General features: G+C 44.9%; 1 protein-coding gene across 6 annotated transcripts in view; it reads right to left on the bottom strand.

Moving 5' to 3' along the window:
- CHCHD3 (coiled-coil-helix-coiled-coil-helix domain containing 3) overlaps positions 1-13,128 on the bottom strand; it is a 270,801-nt gene extending 257,673 nt beyond the window's left edge. For 4 of the 6 annotated variants that reach the window (XM_019509626.1, XM_019509625.1, XM_019509623.1 and 1 more), the window contains exons 1-2: positions 12,994-13,128; positions 10,645-10,756 (exon numbers count right to left, since the gene is read on the bottom strand). In XM_019509626.1, coding sequence (XP_019365171.1) covers positions 10,645-10,756; positions 12,994-13,089 — 208 coding nt within the window. In that variant the 5' untranslated portion in view covers positions 13,090-13,128. The remainder of the gene's footprint in view (positions 1-10,644; positions 10,757-12,993) is intronic. The other 2 variants (XM_019509627.1, XM_019509624.1) reach the window with 1 other exon arrangement.
- Positions 13,129-13,278: the final 150 nt, after the last annotated feature.

The raw sequence follows: 13,278 nt of genomic DNA on the forward strand, positions 1-13,278 counted from the left end.
CCCCTGCTCCCCAGCCCATACCCTCTCATGTCTGTGCCTGCCCCCCAACTCCCTGCCTTCCTACCCTCTACCCTCCCACAGCCTGCCACCCCCGCTCCGATCCCCACTTCCTCCCTGTGCCTGTACCTGACTCCTGCCACCGGTCCCTGTGCCTACCTCACTCCCTGCTCACCCTCCCCTTTATCCTCTGCTGCAGCTCTACTCTCCTGGGGCACTCTGCAGCAGCAGACCCAGTTCAGCCAAGGAGAAATGGCTGCAGCTCCCAGCCAAGCCGAGTCAGGGCTAGAAGTAGCAGAAGGTAAGGGTGGCAGCCGGGAGGAGGGGAACAGACCCATGTACAAGGGTGGGAGTGGGGGTCAGGCTACAGGTTCTCCCCACCCCAGACTCCCCTGCACTCCCCCCAGCTGCAAGCTCCTTCCCCCACAAAACCAGCTACTCAGGCCCAGGGCAGGCAGCAGCTCAGTTCCAGCTTCAGCCCAGGGCTAAAGCCAAAGCTGAGCCAGCAGCTTCCTCTAGTAGGCACTCAAATCCAAAATGAGGCTTTTTTTTCCACCCCATGTCAACTGAGGGAAGAAACCTTGTCTTGGATTATTTTACTAAATACAATATGTGAGGGTAAGGGAAGATACTATCTCCATTTCAGGTATGGGGAGCTGAATGACACAAAGGTTGAAGTCCAAAGTGTTCTCTGATTTCATACTTCTCAGCCAGTTAAACTGTTAGTGCAAGTGGCAGAGATCTCTACAGTGGATATAAAGGTCCACAAATCATCAGTGGATTAGGAGAGTTAAACTTAAGGTTACACACATTGCAAACCTAATGTTTCAGTAAATATGGTATGTGATATACCTACAGACATAGTTTCTTAGTTTCTAGGGTCAGAAGGGACCTGAGTAGATCATCTAGTCCGACCCCCTGCAGTGGCAGGAAAGAGTACTGGGGTCAAACGACCCTGACGAGGTGTTCATCCTGCCTCCTCTTAAAGACCCCCAGGGTAAGGGCCAGCACCACTTCGCTTGGAAGTTGGTTCCAGACCCTAGCCGCCCTGACCGTGAAGTCGCACCTCCTGATATCTAGCCTAAACCTACCCTCTGCCAGCTTGTGACCGTTATTCCTGGTCACTCCTGGCAGTGCTCGGGGGAACAGGGACTCCCCCAATGCCTGCTGATCCCCCCTGACTAGTTTGTAACAGGCCACCAGGTCCCCCCTCAGCCTTCTCTTGTGGAGGCTGAACGGGTTCAGGTCCCATCGCCTCTCCTCATAGGGCCTGCCCTGCTGCCCCCTGATCATACGAGTCGCCCGCCTCTGGACCCTCTCCATGTTGTCCACATCCCTCTTGAAGTGCGGCGCCAACCCCAAGCAGCAGAAGCAGCCTCCTGTCATCCAGCAGGCAGACTGGGGGCCCCCCGCATCCCTGGGAGGACTCCAGCAGAGCCCCACAGCCCTCCTGGGGGTGCAACCCCCAATCTGCCTGCCAGGATTACAGGCGACTGCTCCTGCTGCCTGGGATCGGCGCTGGGCGCAGCCCAAACCGAGCACCAGGAAGATTGGTACTGCCGCCAGCCCCAGGCAGCAGGAGTAGCCTCCTGTGATACAGCAGGCAGATCAGGGGCTGCATCCCCGGGACGAGTCCGGTAGAGTCCTGCAGCCCTCCAGGGGGTGTGGGCCCTGGATCTACCTGCCAGATGACAGGAGATTGCCGCTGCTGGCACGTGATAGTTTTTCTTGTCAACACCTTGAGATGCAGTTTCCCAGAAACCTCTGCACCTATCTCCTTGAAACTTGGCTCAACAAAGCTTTGGCTAAAACAATCTAGCTGAGGATGGTGCAGCTTTAAGCAGGGGGTTGGATTAAATCACCTCCTGAGGTCCCTTCCAACCCCAATTTGCTATGATTCCAGGAGCTCAATCTGGGATGTCAAGGATCTATTTTTTTTCCAAGAGTATATAACATTCCATGTTTATCTGCCAGCTCCTTTGTATGTTCAGAGCCCTTCTGTGAATCAGGCTTCACGGTCCCAAGCTGAATATTTGACCTTGTCACAAAAGCAACTTTAAGGTTGCAATGCATGTAACGCATTAAGTTTAACTCCCACAAATCATCAGCAGAGTAGGAACCTTTATATCCACTGCAGATTTCTGCCATTTGCACTAACATTTTAACTGACAGCAATAGTAGGCTGTCATCCTGTGTGTTGACTAAAATTGGCAGGGAATGGGACACTTTGCCAACAGGTTTCACAGAAACGTGTCTATAGAAGGATATGACTCCAGAATCTTGGAATCTGTTCCGTTTCTTTCCAGGGTATGAATAGGAGCCTCATATTCCTTGTATTAAAAAAAAGGCCCAGCCCACGCTCCTCAGGCTTCTCAGCCTAGTTCCAGTCTAAACCTCCCTATGCAGCCAGTCCCCTCTCAGTTCCCGTCTTCTCCCTCCACTCACTCTTCTTCCCCATACTTGTCCATTCCCAGTTCTCCCCTTAACCCCAGTCTTTTTACGTAATCAACCCAAGACTCCTACCCCTACCTCCAACCCCAACTTCTTGTGCAATCCAAATTTTTCTCCTGTCCCTTCCATGCCAGCCTCCTTGACTCCTGCAGGCCACATTCCCTATCCAACTGGCTCTCTGTCCCAGACTTCCCCCACCACACCCAGATCCTCATCCAGTCCGTCTTCATCCCGTTCTCTGGCTCAGTGTCCCAGTCTTTTCTCAACCAGTGAGTGTCAGATCTTAACCCACATCTTGGCTTCTCAACTAACGTATCCCATCTTCTCTTCCATCATACTGGTTCTTGGTCCTTTCCACAAGGATGGCAGTAGGTCCATCCCAGATACAAACTTATCCCTGTGCCAAATATTCAAGTCTCTACTCCAAAACACTAGGATGAAAAAAGATTGTTTTAAAATTGGTGAAGTTGTTTTTAAATGTGGATACCATGCATTTCTCCCTAGCTTTATTCTAAAAAAATAACTGGATCATTTGGGTTGAGTTTTTTTCCAAAAGAACACATTCACCAAGGAAAATTTAAGCCCAAATGGTTAACCTTCAATAAAAAGTGATAAAACAATTGAATACAGGACCTTACACCAGACAGTGTCACCTGTAATAATGGGTGACACCAGGCCCTCTTCCCTCTTCCACCCCCTCACCTTGTCCCCCACCCCAAAAAATAGCTACCCTGTACTTAAGTTCAGTATACTGGTGCTTCACACCATCACTATTTTGTTTGGCAGAATATTCTATAATCTACACCTTGCAGGAGTGGAAATCCATCCTTTTCTTATCTAGGATAAAACAGCCTTCCACAGCTTTAGTTTGGAAAGCTAGTGAGACTAAATCTAAAATCCTGCAGTACTACAAATCTCAATAGCAGAATCATGTACATCAGCTGCTGGCAGCTTTTTTATATTCATTTTCCACTAACTAGTTGGGATTTGGGGTTCTTGAGCACAAAATCCTTGTACAATGAAATAAAGAGAACAGATATGTTCCTCCTGACCTATAAACAGAAGTCATGCATTATATGCATAGGTAAGTAGTTCTAATTACTATAAAAACTGTTTTGCCAAATCTATGCAAGGTGCTCTTAATGAAAAAGAAAATTTAGAGCAAATATATGCATTCCATAAAACCTAATAGAGTGCTTATAGCCCTGGGTGGCTTACCATGAAATTAATTTTGACAAATCTACCTGAGACCATGGAAGCATAGTACGCTGTACGGAGGAATTACCCGTTTCACAGTACGTATATAAACAAAACAGACACTTCGAAATGAATATCTGTTCAAAGGTAAAATGCTGCCTGTGTTCGAAGAACCACATACATGCAGAGACAGATACTGACCTATAAAAGCTGAATTAAGGAAGTCCGCTCTCCATATCAAAGCAGCTGTCCTATTGCAATCAAATACCCACTAGAAACACTGCCATAGTAAGCAAGCCATTAACTTGTCTTATGAAGTACTTATTCTCAAGGTTTGTCTCCAGTCTCAAAAGCAGGCAAGAGACTAGACTGATAAAATGGCAAAATAATAATGTGTTGGCTTATCAACTAAGCAACCCCACATTTGAGAATGTTCATGGTCTATCTTTCTCCTGTGCCTGCCTGTTCTGTTCTTGAAAAAATTCAACGTACATGCTCTCAAAAAATTCAAGTCTCCCCCAGCAGTATAACTGAATAACTCGATCTTTCACTGCTGAAAACAACATAAAGGAGCAGCAGAATCATGAAAAAAGAAGTTTAGACTAGAATGAACTGTTTTTTTATTTATGAGTCCTGACAGCATTATTGCAAAAGGAACATATTTTATGCAAGAAGGTTAAACATCATAGGTTCCCACTACTTTTATATTACTATTTTTAAAAAGTTTACTTCTTTTGGCACACACTTTCAAGCACACAATCAAATGGTAAGTCAGTTTGTAGTACACTAAGGTTTTGTCCAGTTCTGATCTTCTTCATAGGGAGGTGCCTGCATGAAACCTATATATGCTTAGTCTCAAATCCATTACATTCAGAGGATGAACAAAAATACCACTCTTTAATAATCTTCCTTTGCTGGTGCTATCTTATTCTTGTTGAAATACAGAAATCAGGTTTTCCTTAAAGAGCCAAAAATCCTTTTCAAACTTAACATATTGCTTGAAATACCTGAACAACACAGGCTAGAAAGAGAGAGGATTCTTATTACCATATTTACCCAAACCCAAGATGCCTCTGAATTTAAGATGACCTTGTAATAATCAGATTCTATATATGAAAAATGTGTTATGGTGTTCCATGGACAGAATCTAATTATTGTAGGATTGCCTTTAATTCATTGCCCCCATAGCTCCACTGAGGAAACCAGTGACAGAGGGGCAGGCAGCAGGGGACACAGGAAGGAAGTCAAGCGGCTGGACCTTGCTCCACAACACCTTACCTTTGCCATCTGTCCTCCATATCACTTTCCCCCTGCTGCCTACCACTCCATGCCCACATGCCTCAGCACCTACCCCCCACAGTGCCTGCTCTCATGGCATCCTTCTGTCCATGTCCCCCCTGCTACTTGCCACCCCACCAGGCTTGCAACCTACACCTACGCCCCCACCCACCACCTCGATCCCCACCCACCCACCAACACTTATCCTTTGGCTCTCACCCAAGGCACAGAATACATGGCTGTTCATGGCCCAGCCCAGCCACACCGCAGCTGTTGCAGGCTGGAGCTGCTGCCACTGCCACTATCTCAATTACATCAGAATAAATTCAGGATGACCTTATTTGTAAAAATTAATCATAAGTGTCTGTGGCTTTATTCCAGATTTGTGCAACTCAAATGAGAACTTAGCTCTGAGACAAAAGGAAAGCATATAATACTCATCTTTCAAAAGGGCCAGGGAATTACTCTTGCAGAACACATTGCTGCTCCAATTTGATAATGTAGTTACACCTGCCCCAAAGAAAAGGGCACACAAGAAAGTGAGAAGGTTAAGGATAAGCAGCAATGCCTTTTTCTAAAGGCGGCAAGCTATACATCAGGGGTGGGCAAAATGGCAGTTCCAGCTGGTAGCCAGACTCCAATTCCCAGCAGCCGCACTATAAAAGGAAGATGGGAAGAGAAACCCAATGAATTCTACATCCCCTAAATTCACTATATTAAGCTCCATTTTGTAACAAAAGATGTGCTACTATTCAGTTTTATTGTACAAAGTTGTAGTATGGATTTTAGACTCCATATTTATAGTATTCTTCTTTTAGAAGCATTCCTTAAAGATGCAACATTAAGAGCATGACGTGAAGGAATGATAAGGAAATGTAGCAAGAGATCTGCTTGGCTCAACCTAGAGTAGAAAAAGAAAAGCTGGATACGATTTGGGCAAGCTGGATCTTTTCAAATGAGCAGGGCACAATAAAGTTCATTCTAGAGTAGTCAAGGAAATGATAAAAATAACTGTAAAACCACTGGCTATTGTTTTTTGAGAACCTGCAGATGTCAAGTGAGGACCAACTGCATAACGCAAATATAGTACTCATCTTTAAAAAAGGGCAGAACGTTACAGAACAGTCAATCTAACTTCAATACCCCAAAAGATACATCACAGTAAAACAATCAACGTATAATAGTACATAGTAATAGATGCATAATAATAAAACAATCAATGTTATCCTCTACATGCTTACAAAGCAATGACAAATTCTTTCTGGAAGTTAGTTAAGGCAAATCAACCTAATTTTATTCTCTAAGAGGCTATCAGGCCTCACAGATATGAGTAGTAGTGGGTGTAAAACACCTCGACTTTAGTAAGGCTTTTTATCTCCATCTGCCATAATGTTTTCATAAATAAGCTATGAAATACCCCATAGAAGACACTGCTATAAAGATAGGTGCACAGCTAATTAGGTAATTGTAGTCAAAGAGCAATTAAAGTATCCAGGTCAAAATGGCAGGTGATAAAGTGGGGTCTCCAAGGCGTCTGTCCTGAGGCTAGCGCTGGTTCAGGACCTTCATTAAATGACTTGGAGGAGGGAAATGAATGTACACTACAGAAAAGATCTGGGGGTCACAGAAGATAAGCTGAACAGGAGTCATGCTGTTGCAAAAAAGGTAACAACTTACTCGACTCTAAAAAGCAGGTGTGACTTATACAAGTCATGGAAAGAGATTCTTCCTCTCTAGATCAACTCTAGTGAGGCCTCACCCAGAAAAATGAGCCCAGGTTTTGGAACCACACTTTAAGAAAAAATGTAGAAAAACTGGAAAGTATCCACAGAGTAACAAAATTATTAGGTTTAAAAAGTATAACACAAGAAGAAGAAAAATGAATAATTGGGATTATACACATCTAGGGAAGAGAAGGTGCAACTTCCTTATCTAGACTATGAGGGTGATTAAGCATTGAAACAGGCTACCTAAAAAATCGTGGAATTGCATCCTTGCAAGTTTTTGTGATATGATTTAGTTAGGAACAATCTTGCTTCGATCAGGGGGTTAGAACAGATGATCTTATAAAGTCCCTTCCAGCTTTACTTTCCTATGATCCTAGATGCCTCAGGGCATGGGACACAGTATGTTTTTAAGAGTCCCTTCAACAGGCAACCTGAGACCTTACACCCATTCATGCAACAAAATAAATAATTACAAATATCGTATCTTTACTGAAGGACCACGTTCTCTAGTCATTTCTTCCTCCATTCTAGGTTTGAAATAGTTTGAGAACTGGGACATAGCATTTTTAGTATTTCGTTAGACAGGGCCTGGTACAAAGGGGCTCTAATCCTTAACTTAAATTGTTAGGTATTAATACAATACAAATAATGAATAATGATGCATCATTAGTAATAAAAATAAAGAGGTGAAGTGCTGGCTAAGACTGCAAGCCTTTTTATAAGGAAATTTGGGTTTTGTTCTTGTTTCTAAGTAGAATATTAACTTTACAGTAATCCAGTAAGCTAAAAAGAATCAAACTATTTCCCTTTATCTGTTATGACTAAGATTTAGATATAATGCATGCTCAGAAAAAGCACTTAGTCTGATCAAATTACTTTTCATCAATATTGCCCTAGGAATCATAGACAGACTTTAAAGATTTTACACTTGTTAAATATTTCAGTGCATTTAATATTACTCAAAAGGCTGAAAATTACTCAAGCAAGCTATGATGCTTTAAGATGGAGTACTCAAATGTCAGATTTCATTATGCTTGTACGTAACTTCATTTTTCCCCCAACTAAAGTCAAAAAATCCATCTTATATTGGCAAACAACAATACACATTTTCTTGCAAGCAGTATAATCTGTTATTCCTTAACCAGGAACTACAGAAATCTTTACTCGGGTTTTTCCTATTTTGCTTTTCATCCTGGTCAAAATCTCTCATAAATAAGCTTCACGTTCCCTTATCTTTTTAACCAAGTGTGGGCAGTGAACAAATCAGCCTGCAACACATCAAGACAAAAACGCAGCCCATTTGATTGCAAGATTGAGTCAACAAAACTACTGGCTTGGAATTAAGGTAATAAAGAAAAATCTTAAAAATCATAACAAACTGGTTTCTGAATATTACTACGTCCAAAGAGCTCAACAGCCATAGTTCTTCACTGAACCCATTCAATGAGTTACGCATTTCTACATCACGCAGTACTTTAAATTAGAGGTGCACTGATATATTGGTTGCCTATCAGATTGGCACCAATAAAAGGGAAATGACATTATCAGCTATTGACTTTTTTTGCTCACTGTAGCCAATACTGTTTACCAATAATCATGCCTTCTGGCCATGGCCCTGGACACCTGGGTTCCTTCTCCCCTGCGGGCCCGTGGTCCCAGGTTCCTGGGGTCCCTTGGGAAACAGCAGGTTTCCTCTTGCAGGTAGGCAGGATTCTAACCTGTAAGGGGTCCTGCCTGGGGCTGCTGGGAACAAAATGCAGGCGCACTGCATCCACATGCACAGCAAAGGAGCACCGGGGTGGGGGGGACAAAACACGGCCTCTGTGGTGAAGGAGTGGGGCAGGGGCTGGCGGCACTACCCAGCCAGGATGGTGCATGGGACCCAAGGCTGGAACAGGGAGCAGAACAGAGCCACAGGCAGCTCTTCCAGGGGGCAGCTCCCCCCTGCTGTGTGCACCCCCAGGTGGAGACATGGGGGAGAGGGGCATTTGCTGCCTGAGATTTCTGCACAGGATGGATGCGGGCTGTCCACTGTAGAGTCAGGGCTCTCCACTCTGCTGCTTTTCCCTCAGGAGCTCTGCACTGGCCGCGTGCCCCCTGCCTGCCCAGCGGCAGTGGGAGCAGCAAGTTGTGTCCCCGGCTGCCAGGAAGGCAGGGGCACACAGGCAATGTGGGGTTCCCAGGACAAAGGGAGCAAGGCGGAGAGCCCAGAGCCCACAGCAGGCAGCCTGCCTCTGCCCTGCTTAAAAGCATTCCATACTTAAAAATGGTGGTAGGGGCAACTGAACTTCAGCTCATTCAATGAGCTTAAGTTCAAGTGCCAACCCTACCACATGCATATCATTTTTAAGTGCCGGAACACTGATACATGCAACGCAGCGGGCTGCTGGAGCGCGCAAAAAAAAAAAAAAGAAAGAAAAAAGGTTTATGCCAGTACTTTAAAATGCCCTGAGTTATTACTAAATATCAGTTATCAGATCAGCCAATATGTTTGCTTACTAACTGACTATCAGTATCAGCCAAGAAAATCTCTATCAGTGCACCCCTACTTATATCCTCTTAAATTAGTTCATTTAGCAACAAAACAGAGCTCCAAACCCAGCTGTACATTACTGAAGAAATATGACCACCTCATCTAAATGGATGGCTTTTGTTTTTAAAACTGAAAATGTACAAGAAAGCCAATACAAGTTTGCCCAAGCAATATACTTCAGAAGTATATTGCTTCCCCCACACAAGGAGGAGCCAAACATAGAACCAAGTCATATGTACCTCAAGATTAGGCCTCTGCAATTCCTTTCATCAAGTTCTATGCTCCAATCACCCACCCCTACATATTTCACAGTTTCCTAAGCACAAGGCTCTCTTTATTCAACACACCAAATTTAGTTTGTTCTTTAACTGCATATAATGATAATGATGAGCAACACCAACATGCACTTCCAGGTTTACAAAAGCACTTTAATGCTATGGTAGACAAAGTTCTTTGGGTAAATGTGGTATCTTTTATTAGACCAACTAAATAACCAGAAAAATTGTTCTCTGCAATTTTTTGGGTACAAACACCCTTCTTCAGGCAGATGGAGAGTCTACAGTGAAACATATCACAACAAAGACCTAGAAGAGGTAGGGGGATAAATTCAAAGAAAATCAACCTAAGTTAATGCATTTCTGTGGCATGCTCTTTTGCTAACAACATTATATAACAAAAATGACATCCTTTTCACAAAATTAAATGTTTTGGATTTAAGAAGAGGACTAGGGTCCTACTCCATAGCCTACAGGGGTCAATGGAAATGTCTCCTACGGACTTCAAAGGACACTGACTACACCCTGGCAGCTGATCCAGTGTGCAAAATCAAGCACTTTACCTCATCATGTCACAATTTCTCTTTCTGTTAAATTTAACAGACTACTTCATAACAGGAGCATTTGTGAAATTTAATATTTGTAATGCATTCAGTGCAATATAATATAGTTGCTACATTCTATGGTTTCAAATCTTACCTCAAGGCCATACCTGCCATAGTGTCTAACCTTTAACCTCATTTATTTTGTATGTTTTTAAGAAAATACTTAAAATATTAGTTATGAACTAAAAACCCAAGTCTATAATAATCACCTGAAATTAACACTTTATTGTCAAAGTCATTGGAAGGGAAAAAAAAAAAGTAAATTAAAAGTAATACCATAAAACCTGTTAAAACATAAGACATTCTTAGAATGCGTTCACTTTCTAAGAAGAGATTCATCACCATGAAACAGTAACACACAAATGGCCAGCACACTTTGTCCCTCAAGGCTTGCCTAACCTTTACTATCTGGTCCAATAAAAGATATCACAAAGAAATCCTTGCCTCCCAAGTATTTCATGCACCATCTTAACTAAAACAAACGTTCCAAACCTACTACATAGTAATCTATAAAATGCACCCTATTTTTCTCTCTCTCCTTCCCCTACCTGCTCTTCTGTCCCCAGGAAGTACACACATACCTGCAGTAGCTCCACGCAAGCCATGATCACCAGATGCTGATCGCTGCTGAGAGGATGGTCTTGCACCAGGTGAAGATGTCTCCTTCATACGATTGATGACAGTCTCAGACAGCTGAAAACATAAAACTCAGTTACATAAAGCGAGCTGCAAAAAGAAAAAAGTGAGCCAGCATAAAAATCATAGAATAAAAAACAACATCACCTAATTCTATATCTTTGGTAAAGTTTTAACAGGTTTTACTTCCCCACCTTTTCTCCCCAGGCAAAACCAGTTCCTTTTGGTTAGAGTGAATTAGGTTAATTTGCAGCTCAGTGTATAACATGGACAAAAAGCAAGAGTGAATTGTTCAGGGGAATTAAAAAAAAAAAATCTAGGGACAAAGGAAATATAAACAACAAGTACTATGCCTTTCACATGTTGCTCAGATGCTTTCTTCCCATCCTTGTCTCAGTCATTTGAATCATAATCAAGGAGAGGAGGTATAGATTGGACATCCGCAAAAACTACTTCACGGTTAGGGCGGCTAGGAGCTGGAACCAACTTCCAAGGGAAGTGGTGCTGGCCCCTACCCTGGGGGTCTTTAAGAAGAGGCTGGATGCCTACCTTGCTGGACTCGTTTGAGTCCCATTTCTCTTTTTGGGGTTTTTTGTTGTTCTCCCGCCCTGGCGGGGGGTCGGGCTAGAAGATCTACTAGGTCCCTTCCGACCCTTAATCTATGAATCTATGAAGGAGAACACTTTGCAGTTGCACTAGGTATAACCAAGACAGCCTTGACCCTGACTGATGTCTCCTGATTATGGTAATACAAGTGACAATAGTAGTTAAGCACCTCATGCAGGGTGCACATGGGTTTAAGTAAACCTCCCTTAAACTTCACATTATGTATATATACATACATATGCGTGTGTCTGTATGTGCATGTCTGAATACACACACACTATATTATATATGTGTGTATACACACATAACATGCAGTTTAAAAACTATTCCACCTTCTTTATATATTAGAGGTCCAGTGATACAATGGTGCCATATCAGATCGGCACTGATAAAAGGAAAATTGACATTATTGGCAATCGGCTTTTGTGGCTGACGTGGCCAATAATGTTGCCGATGAATGCCGCGTGCATGCACACAGCTGCAACGCAGCACACAGGCAGGAAGGAGCACAGCCCAGCAGTGTGAAAAGCAGCATCCAACTGGTAAGTCTGTTGCAGTGGCAGACTGAGACTCCTGCAGTGAGGGAGGAGTGGGTCTGTTGCTGAGGCTGGGGCAGGCGCTGCGCAACTGGGGCATGAGAGGGAGCCATGACTGGATCATCCAGAGGGCACCATGGGGGGGGTGGCTCCCACTTCTACACACACCCCAGGACGACATGGAGGGCATGTGCCCCCCAGATCTGTGTGTGTGACGAGGACAGGCTGCCGCTGTGGGCTGTAGATGGGGGCAGCACACGGCTCTTCCCAGTGGGTGAGGGCCTGGGCCAGGCCAGGCTGCACTGAGGGCAGGTGGCAGCAGCGCTGGGAGGGCGGTGGGAGCTAGAGCCACCCCAAAATTCACTATAGCCCCCGCTCCCAGTGTTGCTGATGCCCGCCCCAAGCACAGCCCAGCTCAACCCAGCTCAGTCAAGGTGTGCACACAAGAGGGGAGAGAAAGCACTTCAAGGACATCCTCAAGACTAATTTGAAACAATGCCAAATCAGACCCGCTGCAAGAATCACTGCACTTTGAACCCTTACCATGGCAACCGGAGATGGAAAAACAGGAGCGGCAGAAACAACGTGTCGCAGACTGAATCACGAACCCACCACGCATGGAAACACGTGCCTGAGCTGCAACACAGCCTGTCGATCCCGGATCAGCCTCGTCAGACACCTTCAGGCTTACAGACGAGACGACAATCATCCTGGACCACGAGGAATTGCTGACGATCGCGTGTACACACCAGTGCAAATGCATGCATGCGTTTATATAGCCGCGCACACGCACGTGTCTATATATGTGCATGCGCACGCATGTGTCTATATGCCTATGCGCATGCATACCGTGCACCCTTCAGACAGATACAGATCGAAGGGTGTGTATACACAACCATACATGCATGCATGTGCCCGTGTGTGCACACATGCATGTGTGCATCTGCATGGACACACCATGATCAGCAATCCCTCACAGGCCAGGATGGCTGTTCTCTTCTGTTGTGTCCGGGATGGACTGGTGGGGGGGTATCTACATAGATACACAGATACATAGATATACACACGCCCTAGAAAAGGCAGAATAGACACGCGGTAGCTACATACACGTGCGTGCAATCTGTGTGTGTGCATGCACGTGTACGCACGCACACGTGAGCTCACCCGCACGCCCTTCACCACCGTGACGTGATCGTTCTCGTCCGCCTCGAAGGTGACGCGCCGCGAAGTGCTGCCCCCACCGCCCATGGCGCCCGACCCGCACAGGCTCAAGGAGACCGGACCCGGCTCGGCCCGGCCCCACCCCGCAGCAACGCCACACGCTATTGGCCCGCCGCGCTCCGTGCCCCGCCCCCCGCGCATGCAAGCCCCCTGCCCATTGGCTCCCGCGCGGCGCACATGGAAACCACCAACGAAAACTTTTTTTTTTTTTTTTTT

This window comes from Gavialis gangeticus, unplaced genomic scaffold (assembly GCF_001723915.1).
Source record: "Gavialis gangeticus isolate Ggan-Ray unplaced genomic scaffold, GavGan_comp1, whole genome shotgun sequence".
NCBI classification, from domain to species: domain Eukaryota; kingdom Metazoa; phylum Chordata; order Crocodylia; family Gavialidae; genus Gavialis; species Gavialis gangeticus.